This window comes from Anolis carolinensis, chromosome 2, assembly GCF_035594765.1.
Source record: "Anolis carolinensis isolate JA03-04 chromosome 2, rAnoCar3.1.pri, whole genome shotgun sequence".
NCBI classification, from domain to species: Eukaryota; Metazoa; Chordata; class Lepidosauria; order Squamata; family Dactyloidae; genus Anolis; species Anolis carolinensis.
The window spans coordinates 4413932-4441709 of NC_085842.1; the positions used below are offsets into that span (position 1 = coordinate 4413932).

General features: G+C 41.0%; 1 protein-coding gene across 1 annotated transcript; it reads right to left on the reverse strand.

The window, feature by feature from the left end:
- Nucleotides 1–5771: 5771 nt before the first annotated feature.
- Nucleotides 5772–27771, reverse strand: LOC100565466 (zinc finger protein 501). Its single transcript, XM_008122905.3, has 4 exons — nt 27683–27771; nt 21131–21209; nt 15421–15541; nt 5772–11832 (listed from the first exon to the last, which is right to left on the reverse strand). Exons 2-4 carry the CDS (start codon nt 21155–21157, stop codon nt 10457–10459), a joined length of 1524 nt encoding a protein of 507 aa, XP_008121112.1. The 5' UTR covers nt 21158–21209; nt 27683–27771; the 3' UTR covers nt 5772–10456.
- Nucleotides 27772–27778: the final 7 nt, after the last annotated feature.

Consider the following 27778-nt stretch of genomic DNA (forward strand, 5'->3'; position numbering starts at 1 on the left):
CTAAGCTCCGCCCACTTGGTCTCCTAGCAACCTACTTAGTCCAGGGGTCAGGCACAGTTAGGCCTCAGGCCTCTTCTACACTGCCTATAAGATACAGATTATCTGATTTTAACTGGATTAGATGGCAGTGTAGACTCAAGGCCCTTCCACACAGCTATATTACCCATTTAGAATCTTATATTATCTGCTTTGAACTGGATTATCTTGAGTCCACACTGCCAGTTATTCACTTCAGTGTGCATTTTATACAGCTGTGTAGAAGGGGCAGTTCTAGGCAGATAATATAAGATTACAAATATACAGTAGAGTCTCACTAATCCAACATAAACAGTGTCCTCTATCCTCACCACTTTCACAGTACACAAACAACCAAATGCAGGCTGTGGCGCAGCTGGCTAGTAACCAGTTGCAATAAATCACTACTGACCGAGAGGTCATGAGTTCGAAGCCTGGGTCGGGTTAAGCCCCCGACCATTAAATAGCCCGTCTTGCTGTTGACTTATGCAGCCCCGAAAGACAGTTACATCTGTCAAGTAGGGAAATTTAGGTTCGCTTTATGCGGGAGGCTAATTTAACTAATTTACAACATCATAAAACTGCCAGCAAAACATGAGGAAAGAAATGAGGAAGTACAGCCATTATTGGACAGTGAAGCAACAGCTCCCCTTGTGGCTGGAATCGTGAAGCTGGAAAAAAAATGTTAAATGCCTCTGTGTCTGTCTATATACGTTGTTTGTCTGTTGGCATTGAATGTTTGCCATGTATGTGTTCATTGTAATCCGCCCTGAGTCCCCTTCGGGGTGAGAAGGGCGGAATATAAATGCTGTAAATACATAAATAAATAAATAATAAATAAATGCATACTAAACATAAAGACAACCATACAACAGACATTCAATACCACCACTACCTCAACAATTTCTCACCAACACCACCAGACAACGCCACAGCAACGCGTGGCCGGGCACAGCTAGTAACTACATAAAACAACAAAAACACATCAAGAGAATTAAAACTAGGACAATAATAATAACTAGACATTCAGAGGGTAAAATGGTGTAGAATTCTAAAAAGGGCTCTTATCTCCGTGATCGCATCTCTCCCTAAGGAGATTAGGTTGGTCCCTACTCTACATTCCTTCCATAAGGAGCTCAAAACCTGGTGGTTTCAGCAGGTGTTCAAATGAATCCATTCTGGTTAGCCCAGGGCTGCATACGTTCACCCTCCCTATTACACTTGTACGCAGAACACATCATGCGACGTGCGGGGCTTGAGGAATCCAAGGCCGGAGTTAAAATTGCTGGAAGAAATATTAACAACCTTAGGTATGCAGATGATACCACTCTGATGGCTGAAAGCGAGGAGGAGCCGAGGAGCCTTATCACCAAGGTGAAAGAAGAAATTGCAAAAGCTGGGCTGCAGTTAAACATCAAGAAAACCAAGATCATGGCAACTACACCAATTGATAACTGGCAAATAGAAGGAGAAAACATGGAGGCAGTGACAGACTTTATATTTCTAGGCGCAAAGATCACCACAGATGCAGACTGCAGCCAGGAAATCAGAAGACGTTTCCTTCTTGGGAGGAGAGCAATGGCCAACCTTGACAAAATAGTGAAGAGCAGAGACATCACACTGGCAACGAAGGTCCCCATAGTGAAAGCAATGGTATTCCCCATAGTCACCTATGGATGTGAGAGCTGGACCATAAGAAAGGCTGAGCGAAGGAAGAGAGATGCTTTTGAACTCTGGTGCTGGAGGAAAATCCTGAGAGTGCCTTGGACCTTGGCAAGAAGATCCAACCAGTCCATCCTCCAGGAAATAATGCCCAATGGCTGCTCACTGGAGAGAAGGATATTAGAGGCAAAGCTGAAGTATTTTGGCCACATCATGAGGAGACAGGAAAGCTTGGAAAAGATCACGATGCTGGGGAAAATGGAAGGAAAAAGGAAGAGAGGACGACCAAGGGCGAGATGGATGGACGGTATCCTTGAAGTGACTGGCTCGACCTTGAAGGAACTGGGGGCGGTGACGGCCGACTGGGAGCTCTGGCGTGGAATGGTCCAGGAGGTCACCAAGAGTCGGAGACGACTAAACGAGTGAGCAGCAGCAGCAATACTGCAGAGTCTCATCTTTCTGGATTATGGACCATGTTTAACCTATGGGATTATGGACCCTCACCCCCGATTTGAACCTTTTGTGATTATCATTGATTGCTATTTTTAGTGTAACATTTTATTTTGTGTAATGATCTGTTTTTATATTGCTATGTATTATATGTATTATGTATTGTATTATGTATTATGTATTATGTATTGTATTACTGTTGTAAACCACCCTGGGAGATAGGGCGGTATATAAATAAAGTTTTATTATTACGAGGGCTATCCGGAGAGTATATTACGCTTTGGAATTAAAAATGAACAAAGTATAGGAGAAAACATTTACCATATGCAGTTGAAAGCCACACCCAAATACCACTTCTCAACATAGTCACCATTCAAATCTAGGCACTTAGCATAGTGATGAATGAGCTTTGCAACTCCTTCCCCACTAAATTCTGCTGCCTCAACCAGCCGGTGACCCCTTCCCGCAGCTGCGCAGCGTCGCCAAAACACTGCGTTGCCAGCCACGCCCCCATTGTTGGAAACAAGTGGTTGAGGAAGCAAGTGGCAGAGTTTTGTGGGGGAGGAGTTTCCAAGCTCATTTATCAGAAACCAGTTGGGATAGTCCCATGTTGGTCATGGACAGTATGGACTCCTAAACTGTCAAAGTAAATCGCAGCGTAGCAGCAGTTGTATGTTGTTAATGGAGCGCAGAACGAAGAGACGTCAGAAACGATGTTAAAAAGTATATACAAAGCTTTACTTTGCAAGACAAAACAGAATTGCAGACGAACACAGTCTTGGCTTTCACTCTAGGCAGACACAAACTAGAACAGAGCAAGATCTCAACTGATGCAATCAGTAATGTACAAACACACTTGAGTCTGGATACTCCCCAGGTTTCAGCCATACATCAAGGTCAACACAGCTTCTCAGTCATTAACTCTTTACAGACTATGGCATACTCTGGATGATGCAACCTGTATGCAATACATGCCAGACACAAATTTCATTTAAACACTACCAATACACAAATCCCACATTAACATAAACTGCACCTAACAAACTAGTCTCCAGTGATATGTTCAGGTCACCCAGAAGCAGAAGTCTGGTTGACTCCTCCAAAACCAGTTCCATGAGCTCAATCAAGTAGTCTGTTAAGCAGCGTGGTGGATGCTACACTAAGAGTGAAGGGAGCATAAGCCAGAAAATAGTAAACTTTTGCCTCTGTGGCTTTGCCTTTGCATATGCCCCTCTCTTCCTGTGAGCTGGTGCCTTTCTCCAGAAAGTCCCAAGACCAAAAGTTAGCTTGAAATCAACAAGTGAGGTCACAGGTATCACTTATGCCAACTTTGTGTGGAAGGTGAGGAAGACCCTCAGCCATTGGTCAATTTTAGATAAGCCAAGGTATATATTCTTTGTTTGCTGTGACATGCGGGGTGGCGGCCATTTCCATGATACAGCCCTTTGGGATATGTATGCCTGTTTGCTTTATCATAGCTGTGATAACAATAAAAGACTCGTTTTATTGCTCTCTTGGAATTCTCTCCTTTACTTCCTCTCCGAATGTGCGGGACGAACAAGGTCAGTTTCTTACAAGAGAATCCCCAGTCTAGCACTGGTTTTCAGGCTCAAGTACACACACTCAACGTGATTCAGGTAATCTGGTCAAATTAAATTTATTTTTATACACAACTACCCCACTCACCCACCTCCTTCACCTGCTCACTAACACAGAATCTGGTTGAGAAGGCCCATGTTGGCCCACTATCATCCCCCAGCCAAGTATCAGTGAAACATGATGCCGGGTCAGCCCCATCATCTAAACTAAAATATACAGTGAAGTGTAATAAAATGTCACTGAGATTTGTGTAATAAGTAACAGTAACTTTACTTCAGTTCAAAAGATCAAACAGAGCAACAATGTATACAGCGGTCTCTCTGAATTTAAGTAACAGCAACTTTACTTCCGTTCAAAAGATCAAACAGAGCAACAATGTATACAGCAGTCTCTCTGAATTTCTTAAGTAACAGTAACTTTACTTCTGTTCAAAAGATCAAACAGAGCAACAATGTATACAGCAGTCTCTCTGAATTTCTTAAGTAACAGTAACTTTACTTCCGTTCAAAAGATCAAACAGAGCAACAATGTATACAGCAGTCTCTCTGAATTTCTTAAGTAACAGTAACTTTACTTCTGTTCGAAAGATCAAACAGAGCAACAATGTATACAGCAGTCTCTCTGAATTTCTTAAGTAACAATAACTACTTCAGTTCAAAAGATCAAACAGAGCAACAATGTATACAGCAGTCTCTCTGAATTTCTTAAGTAACAGTAACTTTAGTTCAGTTCAAAAGATCAAACAGAGCAACAATGTATACAGCAGTCTCTCTGAATTTCTTAAGTAACAGTAACTTTACTTCCGTTCAAAAGATCAAACAGAGCAACAATGTATACAGCAGTCTCTCTGAATTTCTTAAGTAACAGTAACTTTACTTCAGTTCAAAAGATCAGAGAACAATGTATACAGCAGTCTCTCTGAATTTCTTAAGTAATAGTAACTTTACTTCAGTTCAGAAGATCAAACAGAGCAACAATGTATACAGCAGTCTCTCTGAATTTCTTAAGTAACAGTAACTTCCGTTCAAAAGATCAAACAGAGCAACAATGTATACAGCAGTCTCTCTGAATTTCTTAAGTAACAGTAACTTTATTTCCGTTCAAAAGATCAAACGGAGCAACAATGTACACAGCAGTCTCTCTGAATTTCTTAAGTAACAGTAACTTTACTTTCATTCAAAAGATCAACCAGAGCAACAATGTATACAGCAGTCTCTCTGAATTTTTTTAAATCAGTTTTTAAATACGCTTCATTTGCCTGAGAAATAATCAGGCTTTAGAGAGTTGGCAACCATCTCATGCCTGGCTGTTCCCAACCAGCACTCTCTTCAGTCTCTCAGGTGAAAATCGTTAATGCGGGATTTGTGTATACGTAGTGTTTAAATGAAATTTGTGTCTAGCATGTATTGCATCATCCAGGAAATGCTATAGTGTGTAAAGAGTTAATTTGGTAAGAAGCTGTATTGACCTTGGATATGTGGCTGGAGCCAGAGAGGAGTGTCCAGACTACAAGTGTGTCTGTATATTGCTGATTGCTTCAGATGAGATCTTTTTCTGCCTGCTGAGAAGATCTGTGCTGTTTGTCTAGAGAGAAAGTCTTATGTCCATTGTCTGCAAGTCTGTTTGTCTTGTCAAGTAAACTTTGTAAATACTTTTAACATCGTCTCTGACGTTCCTTCGTTCTGCGTTCAACTGACGTCATTCATCTGCTGCTACGCTGTGCGCATTACTCTGACAAAAATGGCAGCTAAAACCGTTTCTGTCAGCAGGAAGCTAGAGACAGTAGCCAATCGGAATTCTGGCTCCTGGCACGCTCAGCCAATCAGCTGCTGACACATTCCTTTCCAGTCAACCCATTACATCATGGTGCCTTTTTGAAATCCCCACAAGCAGCTGCTGCAGAGTACCATGTCTTTTTCTTAAGTCAGCTGCATTTATAATCAGGATTCCTGATGAATTTCTTGCATGAAAAGCACTCTGCACAATGTCAGGAGTTCCCTTTAGCTCGAGAGGGCGATGTGAAGGAAGGAACGGCACAAGTTGAATCTCAGTTGCAGAAGCTGTTTATTGTGGGCCAAGCAATGGAGACAAAAATGCATACAGCAATGCATGGAAGGGATTTGTTGCAACACCAAGTTGGGTTGCAAGGGTTTTTATCACTTTTACAGAAAATTAAAAGCATATTCTCATTGATGTACAAAGATCAATTATTTCATTGGTCTAATGACTTAATCAGATTATGTTGGGAAGGGTTCAGAAGTGTTCAGAAGAAGAGAGTTCAGTCTAACTCCATTCCATCATAAACAGTTTTTCACTACCTTCTAATCACATTGTTTAACAGTACACTCAGTTGTCTTGCGTATTTTTAATGAAGAGGTTTCCACGCTGCAGATTTTGGATGGGCAACAAAGAAAACGGAAGGCTCCAAATAATATCATTTATTGAATGATGCTCGAGTGCAAGCTATATTCAAAACATATGCTTAAAAACAATTATTTTATTTAACATGTCATAAGCAAATTGAGGGTACTATTATAATGTATTTTATAAAACACAAACAAAGTTTAAAAACTTGGCATTATACTAGATTTCCTTTGACCAGAAGCTGGACACTCGGAGTGCCGCTTTAAAAGAAAAACAGCATGAAAAAGGATTATAACATTTTTACAAGACAGACTCAAGATACTGGGTTGCGGTGAGTTTTCCGGGCCGTATGGCCATGTTTCAGAAACATTATTTCCTGGCGTTTCGCCCACATCTATGACAGGCATCCTCAGAGGTTGTGAGGTATATTGGAGAAACTAAGAGAGGAAGGTTTATATATCTGTGGAATGATGTCCAGGGTGGGAGAAAGAACTCTTTGCTTCAAAACCTAGCTACTAGGCATGTCCGATCGATGAAAAAAAAGTTTCAATTCTCGTTTCTAAATAGGAGGCGCTGGCGCATTGATATAGAAAGCATTTCCGAATTTTTCACCCCAAAATTTCAGATATTTCTGAAAATTCGTAATGATTCTAAATGTTTCTAAAATGGCGGACGCGCATGCGCAAGCGCCAAAAAAAAAAAGGAACGGGGGGGGGGGACGTTTACAGGGACCTCCCGCCCTCATTTCTTGAGCTATTCTCATCAAATTTGGTACAGTGGGAGAACACATTCAACACTCTTAGCTCAACAAATTGCAGGACGTTTCCTGTCTCCTACGATTTTTTGGTGAATTTTCATAACTTTTTATAATACACTGGACCAGTGACCACGCCAAGCAATGCCCTGGCAAAGAGTGCAAAGATACTTTGAAAACTATACATTCCCTTGCTATATTTGTAAGCAAGAACTCTGGAAATCAATGGTGTCTCTGCCTATGTGATCCCACAAGCCTGAAAGGCAATGCCTTCTTAATGAAATAAAACTACTGATTCTGCAAAGGTATGCTATGATCCAGCAAGAATTATTCTTAACGAAATTGAAAGCTAGATAATTTTTTTTAATAATATGGAAAAAAATAACCCTGGAATTCACAGCTCTAAATAGCTGAGCACTACCCAAAATTAACACACTCACAAGAGAAGGAACCAGCAACAAAACCCTAACCCTTTCTCCAAACCCCTCTGTGGGAACAGCCAGACCGGGCCACTTCACCCTCTCTCTCCCTCAAGACACGAGGCTTGTTTGCTCTCCATTTGCACCTTTTCCACGCAAAACCCAGCCCAGAATGGCTCGCCCGGGCTACACAACGGGCTTTTATGACAATCTTCCACATGGACACAGAGGACCCTAGCCCCCACCTTTGCATCCATCGTGGAAGCTTCTGATTGGCTGGGGCACGGCAGCCATGTTAGGCTGAGCTAAACTCCCATTCAAGGTAGGTTGCAGAAACAAAAATTTTTTTATAATGTTTTAAAAAAATTAAAACATTGCCGGTTGCGCATGAGACGTCTCGGAATGCGTCTCAAAAAGCGAGAACAATCCGATATAAATTCGATATAAGATTCAAAATGATTTTTTGGACATACCTACTAGCTACTTCCTGCCTGGGGGAATCCTTTGTTGAGAGGTGTTAGCTGGCTCTCATTGTTTTCTGTCTGGAATTCCCCTGTTTTCAGAGTGTTGTTCTTTATTTGCTGGGCTGATTTTAGAGTTTTTTTTAAATACTGGGAGCCAGATTTTGTTCATTTTCATGGTTTCTTCCTTTCTGTTGAACTGGTCCACCTGCTTCTTGAAGATTTCAATGGCTTCTCTGTGTACTCTGACATGATGTGGTTCAGCATTTCTGTGTTCCCAAATAATATTCTATATCCAGGTTGGTTCATCAGGTGCTCTGCTCTGGCTGACTTCTCTGGCTAAATCAGTCTGCAGTGCCTTTCATGTTCCTTGATTCGTGTCTGTGTTTGGTGTTCCCTTTGTAGACTTGTCCTCAGCTGCATGGTATATGGTAGACTCCTGCAGAGGTGAGAGGATCCCTCTTGTCCTTTGCTGAGCTTCTGAACTTGCTGACCACAAGGTCGGTCAGTGGTTCGAATTCAGGGAGTGCTGTTAGCCTCAGCTTCTGCCAACCTAGCAGTTTGAAACCATGCAAATGTGAGTAGATCAATAGGTACCGCTCTGGCGAGAAGGTAACAGCGCTCCATGCAGTCATGCTGGCCACATGACCTTGGAGGTGTCTACAGACAACTCCGGCTCTTCGGCTTAGAAATGGAGATGAGCACCAACACGCAGAGTCGGACATGATTAGACTTAATGTCAGGGGGAAACCTTTACCTTTTTACCTTTATATAAACCCCACTTGCCTAGTTTCCAACAGATCTCGCAACCTCTGAGGATGCCTGCCATAGATGGGAGATGTTGACAAGCTGGAATGTGTTCAGAGGAGGGCGACTAAAATGATCAAGGATCTGAAGAACAAGCCCTATGAGGAGCGGCTGAAAAATCTGGGCATGTTTAGCCTGCAGAAGAGAAGGCTGAGAGGAGACATGAATGCCATGTATAAATATGTGAGGGTAAGTCATAAGGAGGAGGGAGCACAATTGTTTTCTGCTGCCCTGGAGACTAGGACGCGGAACAACATAAATATGCGAGGGAAAATCATAGAGAGGAGGGAACAAGCTTGTTTTCTGCTGCCCTGGAGACTAGGACACGGAACAACGTAAATATGTGAGGGAAAATCATAGGGAGGAGGGAGCAAGCTTATTTTCTGCTGCCCTGGAGACTAGGACACGGAACAACATAAATATGTGAGGGAAAGTCATAGGGAGGAGGGAGCAAGCATGTTTTCTGCTGTCCTGGAGACTAGGACGCGGAACAACGTAAATATGTGAGGGAAAATCATAGGGAGGAGGGAGGGAGCTTGTTTTCTGCTGCCCTGGAGACTAGGACACGGAACAACGTAAATATGTGAGGAAAAATCATAGGGAGGAAGGAGCAAGCTTGTTTTCTGCTGCCCTGGAGACAAGGACACGGAACAACGGTTTCAAACTACAGGAAAGGAGATACCACCTGAACATTAGGAAGAACTTCCTCACTGTGAGAGAGCTGTTCAGCAGTGGAACTCTGTCCCGGACTGTGGTGGACGCTCCTTCTTTAGAGGCTTTTAAGGAGAGGCTGGATGGCCATCTGCTTTGGATGTCATTTTCCTGCTTCTTGGTAGGAGGTTGGACTGGATGGCCCGTGAGGTCTCTTCCAACTCTGTCATTCTATGGTTCTATGACTGGATGGCCCGTGAGGTCTCTTCCAACTCTACTATTCTATGATTCTATGACTGGATGGCCCATGAGGTCTCTTCCAACTCTACTATTCTATGATTTTATGACTGGATGGCCCGTGAGGTCTCTTCCAACTCTACTATTCTATGATTCCATGACTGGATGGCCCATGAGGTCTCTTCCAACTCTACTATTCTATGATTCTATGACTGGATGGCCCATGAGGTCTCTTCCAACTCTACTATTCTATGATTCCATGACTGGATGGCCCATGAGGTCTCTTCCAACTCTACTATTCTATGATTCTATGACTGGATGGCCCATGAGGTCTCTTCCAACTCTACTATTCTATGATTCTATGACTGGATGGCCCGTGAGGTCTCTTCCAACTCTACTATTCTATGATTCTATGACTGGATGGCCCATGAGGTCTCTTCCAACTCTACTATTCTATGATTCTATGACTGGATGGCCCGTGAGGTCTCTTCCAACTCTACTATTCTATGATTCTATGACTGGATGGCCCATGAGGTCTCTTCCAACTCTACTATTCTATGATTCTATGACTGGATGGCCCGTGAGGTCTCTTCCAACTCTACTATTCTATGATTCTATGACTGGATGGCCCATGAGGTCTCTTCCAACTCTACTATTCTATGATTCTATGACTGGATGGCCCGTGAGGTCTGTTCCAACTCTACTATTCTATGATTCTATGACTGGGTGGCCCATGAGGTCTCTTCCAACTCTACTATTCTATGATTCTATGACTGGATGGCCCGTGAGGTCTCTTCCAACTCTATCATTCTATGGTTCTATGTGGGTGAAATGTCAGGAGAGAATGTTTCTGGAACATGTCCATACAGCCTGGAAAACTCACATCAACCCAGTGATTCCGGCCATGAGAGCCTTCAACAACACATTCTGACTTGATATATATATATATATTCCAAACAAAACCTATTTCTCATTTCTATTTTCTCTTCAGCGTGGACATTCTGACGGCTCTAAAGGGTTGGACTCTGAGCCAAATACTACCAGCGTTTGTGCCGTTTCTCTCCCACGTGGGTTTTTTGATGAGTCACAAAGACTGATTTGCGGGCAAAACATTCCCCACAAAGCTGACATATGTACGGTTTCTCTCCTCTGTGGATTCTCTGGTGTGACTTGCGAGCAAGACGTTTCTCACGAAGCTGGCGTCTGTCCGGTTTGTCTCCCGAATGGACTCTCTGATGTTTCAGAAGGGCTGAACCCTGAGAAAACTTATTCTCACACTGTGGACACTTGTGTGCTTCATTTCCCGTGTGAACTTTCAGGTGACGCTTGAGGTGTGTTTTCTGGCCAAAAGATTTCCCACACTGCTGGCATTTGTGTGGTTTCTCTCCTGTGTGGATTCTCTGGTGAGTCACAAGGTTTGACTGGCTTGCAAAACATTTCCCACACTGCTGACAGCCATAGGGCCTCTCTCCTGTGTGGACTCTCAGGTGAGTCACGAGGACTGAGTTGCGGACAAAACATTTCTGACACTGCTGGCATTTGTAGGGTTTTTCGCCTGTATGGGTTTTCCTATGAGCCACAAGGTGGGAATGGTTAGTAAAATATTTGTCACATTGCTGACATCTGTATGGCTTCTCCCCTGTGTGCAACCTGAGATGCATCACAAGATGTGGCTTGTAAGCAAAGCATTTTTGGCACTGCTGGCACCCGTACGGCTTCTCTCCTGTATGGATTCTGTTATGAGTTACAAGGCTCGAGTGGCAAGCCATTTTCTTCCCACACACCTGGCATTTGTATGGCTTCTCTCCAGTGTGGACTCTCAGGTGGCTCTTGAAGTTGGTCTGCTGAGAAAAACATTTCCCGCAGAGCTGGCATTTGTATGGCTTCTCTCCTGTGTGGACTCTGAAATGGCTCTCGAGGTGCGACTTCCGAGCAAAGCATTTCCCGCACTCTTGGCATTTGAAGGGTTTCTCTCCGGTGTGGACTCGTTGATGCTTCACGAAGTCTGACTTGTGACCAAAATATTTCCCACACTGGCATTCGTAGCGTGTCTTTTTTGACTGGGTTCTCGTGTAGCTCACATGATGTGAATTAGAAGCAAAATCTTTTCCACGCTCTTGCCGTCTGCATGCTTTCTCTGCTGTGGGCACTTCCTGGCCGTTCCCAAGCGGCAGATCTTCTGCACTATGTGTTCTGGACACTTCCCATTTAACACGATTCTTCCTAATATGGGCTTTCTTGTGAAGAGCAAATACCATCCTATGGAGAAAACATTTTCCACACACACCGCACTTGTACCGATGCTTGGCAGGACGATATCTCCTTCCCAAGTAGGTTCGGAGGTGTTTGTGCTTAAGCCTCCGTTTGTGCTTAAGGTACTTCATGCTTGGTTTGGTTTCACGCCAGTTATCTCCTACAAACAAGGACAAAGACAGACAAGATTTAATTCCAGCATCCAGAGAGGAAAGATTTTTGGAAGCAACAATGGAGCTTAGCAAGATGTTAGGGATTCCCCTTCTTCAGAAGAGGAAGGGGAGCAGAAAAGTGTTCATGAACCTGAGGGTGAGTTGGAATCTGAGGAGGAGATTTTGCAAGTACCCACTTTTCAGGAGAGGTGAAAGGAAACAGAGTAGAGACGTTGTTCAGCTAGAATAGCTGCCAGAAATGCAGCTGCGTAATTAGGAACTGCCCTAGCAGCTGTGAGGAGAATCAGGGCTATAAAGCAGAAGCAGGTGCAGCCAGCTCTTGCTTGTAACAAACTGACTCTAATGCCTTCACTCCCCTTGTGCCTGCTTCGAGTCTGCATCTGGATTTATTGCTGTTTCTTTGTCTGAAGTATTAGTGTTTGACTTCCTTGCTTCCTTTTGCATTATTCTACTGAGCGAGCTGTACTTTATGTTTTGCTGAAGTAAAGCAGTTTTCATTTACTTACCGCAGTGTTTTAAGGCTGTTCTTTGAAAGACAAAACAGGACACAAGCTCAAGAATGAAAAGAACAAGGGAGAGGAGCCATGCTGCAAGAGTAGCTGGACGTGCCACCTTATCCTCCAACTTAATGTATTTAAAAACCATTCCTTAAAAACATTTCAGGGATTTAAAAGCAAAGAGATTATCTGCTAGGGGCTGGGCAAACAAAAGAGCTCATTAAAAATAATTAGAAGATAAATCTTAAAGCTACAAGCAGCAAGCTGAGAGCCATAAAAAACAAAGAGGAGTCGCTCAGGAGGCTGCCTGAGTTCAACATTCACTGATAACCATGGGGACATCTGCAGCAGATAAGGCACTGCAAAATCCTAAAGTGGACAACCTTGAACAGAAGTTAGATTTATTAATGGACATTATGCGTGGAATGGAATCTTCCATCCGCAAATTATCTACTGTAGTCAGGGAATCGCCTGCCCAGATGTCTCTAATTAAATTAACATCTGAAAAAAATGAAAAAAAGAATTGCTGAATTGGAACGGAAGGTTAGATCCCTTAAAGCCAAAACAGTTGACCTGGAGAACAGATCTAGATGTCGAAACTTAAGACTATATGGGTGGCCTGAACATGCCAAAAATGGTGGATTAAGCAAAATCTTATCAACTTGGTTTAGCAACCTTGGAATTCCTCTGACAGAACGGGACATTGCAAGAGCGTATATAGTTTCCCCCCAAAGTGGCTCTAAGAGAGAACAATCAAAATCAAAACAGATAATTATGGCTTTTACAACTGAGAAAACCAAAGACTTTATTTTCCAGAATCTAAGGAAAATAAGGATTCTACAGTATAAAGGCAACAAAAAATGTGTTTACGCAGACCTCACCAGACGGCCAATAATAGCAAGAGAGTCCCTCTGTCACATAACAAGAAGATTGGCTGCAGCTGGACTGAGATTTACATGGGGCTTTCCTGCCAAAGCTATTGTGTTCAAGGACGGTGGAAAATTTACAGCAACAACCCAAGAATGAAAAGAACAATGATAGGTAAAGGGGTGTCTGTGTCCTCTTCCCCTTCCTCCATATATTTTAGTCATAGTAGCTAAAAGGAACTCCTTGATATGTCTGAAAACAAGGGCCTAAGCCGGGGTCCCCAAACTAAGGCCCATGGGGCGGATGTGGCTCTCCAAGGCCATTTACCTGGCCCCTGTCCTAAACTTTAGACTTAGGGTTGACCTCCGTCTACATGGCCTTTGGAAGTCTCTTTGCTTACCTATGGTCTTATGAGATCATCTAGATGGTCTTTGAAGGTCTCTTTGCTTAGCAACGGCCTTATGAGACCATCTAGATGGCTTTTGGAGGTCACTTTCCTTACCTATGTTCCTATGAGACCATCTAGATGGTCTTTGAGGGTCCCTTTCCTTGCCTATGGTTTTATGAGATTGTCTAGATGGCCTTTGGGGGCCCCTCTCATTAACTATGGTCTTATGAAACCATCTAGATTGTCTTTGAGGGTCCCTTTCTTTATCTATGGCCCTCTGATGGCCTTATGAGATCATCTAGATGGCCTTTGAGGGTCCCTTTTCTTACCTATGGTCTTATGAGACCATCTAGATGGTCTTTGGAGGTCTCTTTGCTTACCTATGGTCTTATGAGATTATTTAGATCAGGGGTCCCCAAACGAAGGCCCTCCAGGGTCATTTACCTGGCCTCTGTCCTAAACTTTAGACTTAGTTTTGACCTAAGTCTGAAACGACTTGAAGACGCACAACAAGAACAATCCTAATTTTGGACTATTTCATCATAGTCTGGCCCCCCAACAGTCTGAGGGACCATGAATAAATTAAAGTTTGAGGACCAGTTAAAAAGTTTGAGGACCCCTGGCCTAAGCTATGTGTGTGTATGGATGTATGGAAGTGTAAGACAGCAGGGTGAGACAGAATAAGATGCCAAAGGTAAAACGCTGAAGCAGTGCACATAGGTACTCAGGCTGCTTTTGGCCTCATTTGGGGAGAAAGACAGGATAATACATATATAAATAAAAGGGCTGGATTGAGGAAGTTGCCCGAGAGCTTCATGGCAGGGCTGGGATTGAGACCCTGATTTTGATGAGTGCAAATTTTGATAGGAGCCTCTATGTAGGGTTGGGCAACTTTTGGAGATGAGGGATCTCTGTTGCCTGTTGTGAGGCCGCTCTGAATCCCCTTTGGGGTGAGAAGGGTGGGGTAGAAGGGTGGGAAATAAATAAGTAAATACCCTATATACTTGAGTATAAGCCTAGTTTTTCAGCCCTTTTTCAGGGCTGAAAAAGCTCTCCTTGGCTTATATTAGAGTGAGGGTCCGGGCTGGCTTATGTTCAGTTCAGCTTATACTCAAGTAGATAGGTAATCAGAGTTGGACAGTCTCATCTTATTAAAGTCTTACTATTACCTTAAATTACAGTTTTATATAAATATTCAAAAACATTCAACCTACCGATGCCTCAAATAATGTAATTTTATTAATTTATTATTTATTTTATTTTTGAAATTTACCAATAGCTGCTGCATTTCCCGCCCTCGTCTTATACTCAATAAGTTTTCCTAATTTTTGTAGTAAAAATTAGGCGCCTCGGCTTATATTCGGGTCGGCTTATGCTTGAGTATGTACAGTAAATAAATCTCACAGGGAATCCCCCAGTGTATCACCTGAAAAAAAAATTAAAATGTTTTGCCTCTCAACATTTCTTAGGAGAAGGAGAAGTCTTGTTACTGTTGGGCCCTTGGTGAGCCATATTTTCTCCCCAAAGGGAAGTTAGAGGTTGGTTCAGGGTCTAAAAGAATCCAAAACTTGGAAAAAAATATCTGGTAGTGTTAGAAGACATTATTTTTTGGGAGGTGAGAGAATTAAGTACCATGATTCCCACATACAAAATCCTAAGACTGACATTTTTAAGAATACTCAACTCGAGAGTTTGAGTGCCTCATTAAACTAGAAATTCCCAGATTTTAAATGACAATTAAAATGGAATCATAGTACTATGCCAGTGTAGTAGGAAATGATCTTCAATCTCAATAGGAAATACAATGAATTCAAATTCCTTACTCAAGAAGGATACATTCTCGTAGTTTTTCATCATGACCGCGTAATACAAAGACTTTTGGTTTTGATCCAAGAGTTTCCATTCCTCTTCTGTGAAATAGAGTGCCACATCCCCAAAGGTCACCTGCAATAGAAAATAGGTCTCATGCAGAAAATGACATATCAACAGTAGACGAAAACACAAGATCCCGAATATTATTTATTTATTTATTTATTTATTTACAGTATTTATATTCCACCCTTCTCACCCCGAAGGGGACTCAGGGCGGATTACAATGAACACATATATGGCAAACATTCAATGCCAACAGACAAACAACATTCAGTTTTAGACAGACACAGAGGCATTTTAACATCTTTCCAGCTTCACGATTCTGGCCACAAATTACTGTATTTCATCCAATCTAAGTGCAATTCCTCTTTTTGAAACGTCAATATTTTTCAAAAATAATTTTCTTTGAACACTATTTAGAATTTTCTCTGCATGCACAACAAATGTTTTTCTTTTAACATCTTGTCTGCATATTTTTACTACCTCTAGACTAGAATAGAATAGGTTTATTTGTCATTGTGCTATTGTACAATGAAATTACTGTATATACTCGAATATAAGCCTAGTTTTTCAGCCCTTTTTTTAAGACTGAGAAAGCCCCCCTCGGCTTATACTCGGGTGAGGGTCCTGGTTGGCTTATATTTGGGTCAGCTTATACTCGAGAATATGTGGTACATTTAGTATTTTTCTCTATTATTATTGGTATTATTACATTTATTATTTTTCTATATTATTGTTGCTACTATTACATTTATTTTACTTTATTTTTAATTATTATTAATACATTTATTATTTCACTCTGATCTTATTATTATTATTGCATTTATTATTTTACTCTATTTATTATTACATGTATTATTTTCCTGTATTTATTATTATTATTACATGTACAGTAGAGTCTCACTTATCCAACACTCACTTATCCAAGCCCCTGGATAATCCAAGCCATTTTTGTAGTCAATGTTTTCAATACATCATGATATTTTGGTGCTAAATTCGTAAATACAGTAATTACTACATAGCATTACTGTGTATTGAACTACATTTTCTGTCAAATGTGTTGTATAACATGATGTTTTGGTGCTTAATTTGTAAAATCATAACCTAATTTAATGTTTAATAGGCTTTTCCTTAATCTCTCCTTATTATCCAACATATTTGCTTATCCAATGTTCTGCCGGCCTGTTTATGTTGGATAAGTGAGACTCTACTGTATTGTTTTACTCTATTATTATTAAAAGGATACATAAGCACATTTACATTGAAGAAGATGAGAATAATGATTTGATCAGAGTTGGACTGTCTTATCTTAAATTTGAGCTTTATTTAAAGATTCAAAAAGATTTAACCTACTGATGCCTCAATTAATGTAATTTTATTGGCATCTATTTTTATTTCTGAAATTTACAACCCTCGGCTTATACTGGAGTCAATGTTTTCTCAGTTTTTTTGTGGTAAAATTAGTTGCCTTGGCTTATATTCGGGTCGGTTTATACTCGAGTATATACGGTAAATGCCTTCTCCCACACACACCATAAAACAATACACCCATCCTCCACACGCCAACCACCACCACACAACCCACAATGCCACATCAGTGCCAAAACACAGAGTTTAACATAGCCACAGCTCTAGGATAAAAGCTATCCTTTAGTCTGTTTGTCCTTGTCTTTGTCACCCTGTACTGTCTGCCAGAGGGCAATAATAATAATAATAAAAAGAATATGGTGGGTAAGATGGATCCCTAAGAATGTCCTGAGCTTTCTTAAGGCAGCGGGAATTATAAAGTTCTTCCAAAGAGAGGCCTGTTGGGGAGATGGGGAAGAAGAAAGCCGAGCTTAGCTCAACTAGACTGGTAAACAGCCATCTGGCTAAGGACAAAATGGTGAGGGCTGGCAGAGACATTGGGTTGGGCCCTTCCTCTTCATGCACAGAGGTAAGTCAATAAAAAAACACACACACAAATCTAAAGTGCCACTGATTGCAAGGCAGACCCCATTTTCAGAGCTCCTAAAACAGGACAAAAGTGCACCTGCTTAGAGTCAGTGAAATATGGTATTTGATTGCTTCAGAATACGGACGGTGGGACATGTTTGAATATTCCCCCATATTTTTCTCTTAACTGTCTGCATCTTGAAGAAAAGTGCAGGTCTGAAAAGCCACTTCCACCCTGCCCCTATATCCCAGGATCTGATCCCAAATTATCTGGCAATGGAGACCCATATAATCCAGTTTAAAGATGATAATCTGGGATCAGATCCTGGGATATAGGACAGTGTAGAAGGGCCCTAGATTCCTGGTGAACTAGATTACTCACACAAAGAGAGACATTATACTATATATACTACATTATATAAGTCACCTCATATAAAAATTAAGAGGACAGTTTTTGGGGGGGGGGGCAAAACTATGGATTTTATATGAGCCATGAATATGTTGAGGGTCATTAAGAAGAAAGTGCTAGTGGCAGTTGTCCTTGGTTAGCACTGCCACTATTTTATGTATCCTTGAATGACTGTCTTCACCTGCTTCCTAAAATAGCAAAAATGTATATTATGTTGAATCTCTCAGGGAAACTAGCTAAATAAAAGCTGTGCAACTCAACGTTAGCTGGTGTTGCTGTAAGTTGGCTATTGCTGGGAACCAGTTCGTTTTTATGACCTCTATTCAGGTGTTTGATTCATGTTTTATTTTATTATGTCAATGTGAAAAAAAATATTTTGTGTCTGTATTTCTTTTGATGTGTTTTATCTTGTTTGTTGTTTTTATCTGGGCTTGGCCCATATAAGCCACCCCAAATCCCTTAGGGGAGATGGAGGCGGGGTAAAAAAATAAAGTTGTTGTTATTATTATTATTAATATTATTTCTCATCCAAGCATTCAAAGAGGTTAGAAATGGTGTTGCAGGGGGAAGAGTAGAGCCAGTCAATACTTCTTTCAGGTTCTCCCAGAATGGACTCAACTGTTGCTGCTTGCCACGCTATTGGGAGAAGGGGATGGTTCCTTTTTGGATAAGATTTCAATTACAGTATTTAAACTGGCCACTTCTAGACTTATACATAGTTATTCACCTAAGTTTAGGTTAGCCTTATCCAATCAGCTGTTAGGAATTGTGAGACTTGAAGTCCAAAACACTTGGAGGGCCGAAGTTTGCCCATGCCTGCTCTAAAGACTAAGGGCCCTTCTACACTGCTATATAATCGAGATTATATGAAAAGCCAGACTTGGCCGCAGTGGTTCACGCTCTTGTTACATCTCAAATAGATTACTGCAATGTGCTCTATGTGGGGCAGATTTGGAAGACTGTCCAGAAGCTCGTCCAATGGGAGGCAGCCAGATTCCTCACTGGAGCGATGTACAGGGAGTGCACAACTGCCCTGTTGTATCAGCTCCATTGGCTGCCAGTTTGCTACTGGGCTCAATTCAAACTGCTGGCTTTGGCCTACAAAGCCCTAAATGGATCAGGTCCAATTTACCTGTCCAAACGTATCTTATCACTATTAATTACTGTAACATGCTCTACGTGGGGCTGCCCCAGAAGAGTGTTCGGAAACTTCAACTGGTCCAAAGGTCAGTTGGTAGACTGTTTACAGGAGCGGGATATAGAGAAAGAACTACTCTGCTCCTGGAGTAGCTACACTGGCTTCCAGTTTGTTTCCGGGTGCAATTCAAGACGCAAACTTCAGCCTACAAAGCCCTATACAGTTTGGGCCCAATCTACTTGAGGGATTGTATCTCCTCCTACCAACCCACTTCAGATCTTCAGGAGAGGCCCTTCTGAAGACCACCATCACAGGCACATTTGGTGGGAACGAGAGAGAGGGCCTTCCTAGAGAGGTACGTTCAGCATCCTTCATTACTGGCCTTTCGGTCCCAAATTTAAACTTTTCTGTGGGGCCAAGCCTTCCCAGACGAATGATAACAACCTTTGATAAAACTTCATCATTGAATGCTTTGTTGGCCCGGGCAACTGCAATCTGACCTGGAAAGGGATGTCTTAGGAGTGTGTAATTTTTTAGTTTTACAAATAACCTCAGTAGCTGGAGGTTATGGATACTTTTAAATGGTACCCGTTGTTTTAACTGTTCTATATGATACGTTAAATTGGGTTATTTCTGTATTAGTACATGATGCTTAGTTGATAATATATTGTGTGCCGATGTATTTGTATTGGCACTCATGGGAGAAAAGCTGGATAGAAATGAATAATAATAATAATAATAATAATAATAATAATATCATCTCCCTCTATGAGATAGTTAGAGCCTTAAGATCAGCCGGGGAGGCCCTGCTCTCAGTCCCTTTGCAAGTGCCACTGGTGGGGATGAAACAGGGCCTTCTCAGTGGTGGCCCCTCGTCTATGGAACTCATTTCCCAGTGAGATAAGATTGACTTCTACCCTCCTGGTCTTCAGAAAAAAGCTAAAGCCGTGGTTTTGCACACAGCTTCGGGAGTAGCTATTCTGACTTGAATGTAGCATCTTAATTAACCGTGATGGGACTTGATACTATGTTTTAATCTGTTATATGCATGTATATGTCTTAATTGTTTTAAAATTTGATATGTTTATTTATTGTTGGTTGTATGATGCGGCATTGCATTTTGCCCTTTTTTTGTAAGCCACTCTGACTCCCCTCCTGGGTTGAGAAGAGTGAGGTATAAATAAAGTAAATAAACAAATAAATAAATCATTGAAGTAGATAATCCACAGGATTTACTTTGAAATGGATTATGCGAGTCTACACTGTCATATAATCCAGTTCAAAGCAGATAATCTGGCTTTTATATGGCGGTGAAGAAGGGGCCTCAGTTATGCTCATGTTGGGAGGGCTCTGGCAGATAGTCGGCAAACACATCCCAGTAAGATGGCAAATACATTTGACTGCATATTCTGGACAGGCAGGTCTAGAGGCAAATCATATGTGTCTAAGGCCCTTCCCACACTGCCCCTATATCCCAGAATCTGATCCCAGATTATCTTCTTATCCCAGATTATCTGGCAATGGAGACTCATATAATCCACTTTAAATCAGATAATCTGGGATTAGATCCTGGGATACAGGGCAGTGTAGAAGGGGACTAAATCTTCATGTCTTTCTCCATTATCACTCCTTTCCCTGACTTCCTAACCCAGTGGTTCTCAACCTGTGGGTCCCCAGGTGTTTTGGCCTACAACTCCCAGAAATCCCAGCCATTTTACCAGCTGTTAGGATTTCTGGGTGTTGAAGGCCAAAACATCTGGGCACCCACAGGTTGAGAACCCCTGTCCTAGCCTATTCTTTCTCTGCAACCCCACCCTCTCAACCCACATCTCTTCCAACTACACAGCGGATGGTTATAATACTCTCCCCAGGGTCAGCATTTCACAAAGTCAGACAGTCTTCCTTTAATGCAGTGGTTCCCAACCTGTGGTCCATGGACCACCAGTGGTCCCCAAGAACTAAAATATGGTCCACAGCCTCACTGTTACATCACTGTTGCAACGAAAGCAACTGGTCTTGCAAATCCCTCTCATAATGCCAAGGCAACGGGGATGTTGGGAGGAGAGAGGCTGATTCCACACAAAAGGTGTGACAACAAGCCTCCTGACTGCTGCTTCTCCTCCTCCTCCTCCCTCCCACTGGGTCCCTCACAAAAAGGAGAAGGTGGATGGATGTTAACCTGTTCGAAGGTTGTTGCTTCTTCCATGGAGGACAAATTCAGTGGAGACCAGGCAGGCCAGCCCTGGACCTATGCACACCTGCAGAAAACACAATTAGAGATGAGTTCTTTAAAAATCTATTAATTTTTAAAATATCCCACCTCCTTCCCAATACATAATGCAATATATTTATGCTGGGCTTTAGCACAGCAGGTTAAATACCAGCTGCAATTAATCTTGCCAATCCAAAGGTTGGCAGTTTGAAGCCCTGTTGGGGGTGAGTGCCCGATCTTCAGCCCAGCTCACTGCCCACCTAGCACATCGAAAACAGCTGTGAGTAGATAAATAGGCACCGCTTATACGGGGAGTATTTCAATGGCATAAGGAAATACCAGAAAAATGCTGGCAATCAAAAAAAGGAGGAAGTCTGTAAACATGGGTCTTTGACATGGAGCAACAGCACTCCCTTGTGGCCAGAATCGAGCGCCATTTCCAGGACACCGGAGATGGGAAATGCCTACATACCTCTACCTGCATTGTTCTCTGTCCTGTCTCTGTTTAATGGCATTGAACGTTTGCCGTGTAGGTGTTCTGTGATCGGCCCTGAGTCCCCTTTGGGGTGAGAAGGGCGGAATATAAATACTGTAAATAAATGAATACAGTGTTCTGCTAACCACCGAAAGCCATGTATATGCCCAATATAATGGACACATTGTGAGATGACAGGATGTATTAGAAAAAAACGACGGTCAGTAAAAAGGAAGGCAGTCAGGAAACAGGATTTAAGATGAACTGACTCAAGGAAGCCCAAAGTTTGGGGTTGCAAGAAGACCTGGTTAATAGGATCTCAGAGGACTGTCCTGGGTGAAGTCAAAACAACAGCAAATTGCTGGCTGGGTTGCTGTGAGTTTTCTGGGCTGTCTGGCCATGTTCCAGAAGCATTCTCTCCTGGCATTTCACCCACATCTATGGCAGGCATCCTTAGAGGTTGTTGAGTTCTGTTTGTAGGTAGTTGTTGTAGATAGTTTGTAGGTTGTGTTTCCTTCCCTATGGGGTCAGTGTTTCCCTTGATGTCTGGTAAGAACACCTTTCCTCTGGGTGGATCTTTGTCTTGACTCTCCTGGCTTGTTCTTGGCCTTGCAGCTCTTCTGATGTCCATGGTGGAGTCTCCATTGGTCTGTAGAACCCAGTTGAGGTGGTTCAGTTCCCCTTGGAGGAGGTGGGGGTGGCAGATATTTTTTGCGCAGTCTGTCAGGGCTTTGATTGTGCTTCCTTTTTTACTTAGGTGATGATTGGAGTTTTTGTGTAGGTATCTATCTGGGTGTGTGTGCGTGGGGGGGGGGGGGTCCTGTAAATTGCCAGCTGTTAGGACTTGTTGGAGATGAAAGTCCAAAACACCTGGAGGGAGGTCCCAAGCTGGCCAAGGCCTGCTTAGTAGTCCTCTCCTCTACCTGCCCACCTCCCTTTATGGCAGTTGTTCTTAACCTGTGGATCCGCAACCTGTGCCTTTTGGCCTTCAACTCCCAGAAATCCTAACAGCTGGTTTATTTATTTATCATGTCAGAAGCGAACCATATTAATATGGAATAAATATAAAAGCCACCTCATTAAAGAGAATTCCAAAATAATGCCAGTGATAATGGAGAAGAAAATTCCTAAAAACTTAAAAAATGTGATGGATAAGGAATTGAAAAGGAAGAAATTAGACAAAATTGGAAGTTGGAGGGAACAAATAAAGGAGAAAAACAACATAAAGGGAATCCTAGGTGATTTAAATATATCATGGCTTCATTGGGTCCAACTAAATCAATGGTTCCAAAATTGGCAAAGAAAGGGCTGGGAGGAAAGAGAACCAACAAAATTTGAAAATATAGTATTAAAAGAACAGACTAAAGAGGGAAATGAACATCCAAAAGGGATAACCAGTATGATATATAAAATATTAATAGAGATTAAAGGGGTGAGGAAAGGGATATTAAGAAGGGAAATATGGGAGGAAGAACTGGGAATAAAAGTAGGAGAAAGAAATTGGGAAAATTATGGAAATCAGGGCATCTCAAAAATGTATCAATTAGAATAAAAGAGAACTATTACAAGATAGTATGGAAGTGGTATTTGACCCCAATAAAGATACCTAATATGGATAAGAGCTGTTCAGAAAAATGTTGTAGGGGTTGTCAAGAAAGGGGGACATATACTGTATTCATTTGTGGTGGGAATGTAAGTGTACAGAGTTTTTGGGGAAAGGTCATATTAGAAATAGAAAGCATTATGAAGAAAAAAATCAATACAAACCCAGCAACTATACTATTATCTATTTATAATACAGAGGAATGGAAAGAAAATGAAAAGAATTTGATAACAATGTTGCTAACGGCTGTAAGGTTATTAATAGCAAGAAATTGGAAAGGGACGGTGGAAATTAAAATAGAAGATTGGTACAAGGAAATTTGGAAATTAGCAATAGATGATAAATTAACATGCAATTTAAATGTTAAAAAAGGCCTATGGAAGAAAAATGATTTTGAAAGTACTGTATATACTCGAGTATAAGCCTAATTTTTCAGCCCTTTTTTTAAGAGTGAAAAAGCCCCCATTGGCTTATACTCGGGTGAGGGTCCTGGTTGGCTTATATTTGGGTCAGCTTATACTCGAGAATATATGGTACATTTATTCTTCTTCTCTGTTATTGTTGCTACTATTACATTTCTTTTACTCTGTATTTATTATTATTATTAATACATTTATTATTTCACTCTGATCTTATTATTGTTGCATTATTATTTTACTCTATTTATTACTTGCATTATTTTCCTGTATTTATTATTATTATTATTATTATTACATGTATTATTTTATCCTATTATTATTAAAAGGATACATAAGCACATTTACATTGAAGAAGATGAGAATAATGATTTGATCAGAGTTGGACAGTCTTATCTTAAATCTGAGCTTTATGTAAATATTCAGAAACATTTAACCTACTGATGCCTCAATTAATGTAATTTTATTGATATCTATTTTTATTTCTGAAATTTACCACCCTCGGCTTATACTGGAGTCAATGTTTTCCCAGGTTTTTTTTGTGGGAAAATTAGGTGCCTTGGCTTATATTCGGGTCGGCTTATACTCAAGTATATACGGTATATGGAAGAAATGTATTGAAGAAACATTAAGGAGAGAAGATGGAAATCAACCCCCACCAGAAGAAATGAGGTTCTGGTTGGACTATAAAGAAATGATGGAGAGCACAACGGATAGAACCCTGGGGGAAGGAAAAGATTTAATTATATGAATTGTAAAGATTTTTCTTTTCTTTGTAACAAAATGAATAGGAATGTAATAAAAAATATTTAAAAAATTAAAAAAAATAAACAGAGGAAAAAAAAAGAAGCGAACCGAGGATACAAGTTGTAATGTATTTGAAAACACAAACAAAATTTTAAAAACTTGACATTATGCTAAATATCCTTTGACCTGTAGCTGGCCATTTGGAGTGCCTCTGGTGTCACTGTGAGAAGGTCCTCCACTGTGCATGTGGCAGGGCTCAGGCTGCATTGCAATAGGTGATCTGGGATTTCCTCTTCTCCACACTCGCACTTTGTGGCCCCATTTCTTAAGGTTGGCTCTGCATCTCGTGGTGCCAAAACGCAGTCTTGTTCAGCGCCTTCCAAGTCGCCCAGTCTTCCGTGTGCCCAGGGGGGAGTCTCTCATTCAGTATCAGCCATGGGTTGAGATTCTGGGTTTTAACCTGCCCACACCACTGGAGAAATTATACTGTTTAGCTGGCACTGCACCACCTGACATCTGTCGGGAAGTAGTAGCCAATAATGAAAAGACCAAGGCATTGACGTCTCTGGCCCATCCTCTGTTTGGATATCAGCCAGCACGTCAATGCCTTAATACCAAAAGTGGCAGGCTAAAACCCGAAGCCTCAAGCCTTCCAAGTCGCCCAGCCTTCTGTGTGCCCAGAAGGGAGTCTCTCATCTGGCATCAGCCACTGATTGAGGTTCCAGGTTTTAGCCTGCCACTTTTGGATTCTTGCTTGCTGAGGTGTTCTTGCGAGTATCTCTGTAGATCTTAGAAAACTACTTCTTGATTTAAGGCGTTGGCATGCTGGCTGATATCCGAACAGGAGATGGGTCGGAGATGTCACTGCCTTGGTCCTTTAATTGCTAGTTGCTACTTCCCGGCGGATGTCAAGTGGTGCAGTACCGGCTAAACAGTATAATTTATCCAGTGGTGTTGGGCGTAGACATTCTGTGATAATGTGGCATGTCTCATTGAGAGCCACATCCACTGTTTTAACGTGGTGAGATGTATTCCACTCTGGGCATGCGTCTTCAGCAACAGAATAGCAAAGTGGAAGGGCAGATATCTTCACCGTGTCTAGTTGTGATCCCCAGGTTGTGCCAATCAGCTTTTGTATATTATTTCTAGCACCCATTTTTGCTTGATATTCAAGCAGTGCTTCTTATAAGTCAGAGCAGTCCAGAGTAACTCTCAAGTATTGGATGTGCCCCAGATAGTATTAATAATTCTATCCTGTATTTTATTATGGCCTTACCATCTATGCATTTTAAGTCATCATTTTAATTCTTGCATTGCTGCGTCAGTTGACTGATATTATTAATTGTTATAATATTCTTGTTTTATATCGTATTTAGTTTTTATCTTTTTATACTGTGGATAGTGTTTATGTTGTTGTTTTTTGTTTAATTATGTTGTTCAGGCCTCTGCTCTATGTGAGCCACCCCGAGTCCCTGCGTGGAGATGGTGGCGGGCTATAAATAAAGTTTTATTTATTTATTATTATTACAGTAGACTCTCACTTATCCAACACTCGCTTATCCAACATTCTGGATTATCCAACGCATTTTTGTAGTCAATGTTTTCAATACATCGTGATATTTTTGTGCTAAATTCGTAAATACAGTAATTACTACATATCATTACTGTGTATTGAACTACTTTTTCTGTTAAATTTGTTGTATAACATGAGGTTTTGGTGTTTAATTTGCAAAATCATAGCCTAACTTGATGTTTAATAGGCTTCTCCTTAATCCCTCCTTATTATCCAACTTATTCGCTTATCCAACATTCTGCCGGCCCGTTTAGCTTGGATAAGTGAGACTCTACTGTGTATATATATATATATATATATATAATTTATAATAATTTATAAATATATAATATATTGTATATACATATAATATTGATACTATTATAATGAAATACAATGTCAGACTACATATACATATATATATACTACTGTGTGTGTGTATATATATATATATATATATATAATTTATTATAATTTATAAATATATAATATATTGTATATACATATAATATTGATAATATTATAATGAAATACAATATCAGACTACTAATATATATATATATATATACTACTGTGTGTGTGTGTGTGTGTATATATATATATATGGTGGAGGCTCCTTCTTTGGAGGCTTTTAAGCAGAGGCTGGATGGCCATCTGTCGGGGGTGCTTTGAATGCGATTTCCTGCTTCTTAGCAGGGGGTTGGACTGGATGGCCCATGTGGTCTCTTCCAACTCTACTATTCTATGATTCTATGATTCTATATATATATATAATTTATAATTTATAAATATATAATATATTGTATATACATATAATATTGATAATATTATAATGGAATACAATATCAGACTCCCCGAGTCCCCATGGGGAGATGGTGGCGGGGTATAAATAAAGTTTTATTATTATTATTACTAATAATACAATATAATGATATTAATTATATACTATATATTAAATGTAATATTACTAATAATATTACCATATAAAGATATAATAATTTAAAGCTTATATTGTGCTCTGCTAATAATATATTGTATGTTCATTTGATTTGTAAGCCGATCTGAGAAGAGCGGGATATAAATGTAGTAAATAAATAAATAAATAAATTATTATTATATGCTTCAAGGCTCCAGTGGGATTCCTTCACAGGTAATCCTCTAGGAAGGCATCCCACAGGTAAGTTAGGTTTCCTTAAAGAGCTGGCAAATTGACTGGGAATTCTGGGAATTGTAGGCCCAAACCCCTGGGGGCCCAGAAGTCGTGGCTTTATGGACAGCTGTCAATCTCCTTCCCATCCCGCCCATTATTATTATTAATAATAATTACCTGTGAAGGAATCCCACAGGTAAATTAGGTTTCCTTAAACAGCTGCTAAACTGACTGGGATTTCTGGGAGTTGTAGGCCCAAACCCCTGGGGTGGGACCCAGAAGTCGTGGCTTTATGGACAGCTGTCAATCTCCTTCCCATCCCGCCCATTATTATTATTATTATTAATAATAATAATAATTACCTGTGAAGGAATCCCACAGGTAAATTAAGTTTCTTTAAACAGCTGCTAAACTGACTGGGATTTCTGGGAGTTGTAGGCCCAAACCCCTGGGGTGGGACCCAGAAGTCGTGGCTTTATGGACAGCTGTCAATCTCATTCCCATCCCGCCCGGAGGCCCCACCCATCCCAGCCTCCCTCCCTTCCTCCCAGTCCCCTTCGCTCCTTTTTTTTTTACCTGAGATCGATCTTTTCCTTTTCCAGAAGAAAGAAACAGGCCTCTTCGGTCCCCTGAGTCCTCCCAGGAGCAGCGAGAATGAGTCTTCCTAGAAGG

What these genes read in the sequence shown, in the direction of transcription:
- LOC100565466 (XM_008122905.3), bottom strand. Translation starts at nt 21,157, where the DNA reads ATGGAAGAAGCAACAACCTTCGAACAG. An exon ending in AAGCAACAACCTTCGAACAG is followed by an intron (nt 15,542 to 21,130) that starts GTTAACATCCAT and finishes TTTCTATTGCAG; the next exon opens with GTGACCTTTGGGGATGTGGC. An exon ending in CGAGAATGTATCCTTCTTGA is followed by an intron (nt 11,833 to 15,420) that starts GTAAGGAATTTG and finishes CCTTGTTTGTAG; the next exon opens with GAGATAACTGGCGTGAAACC.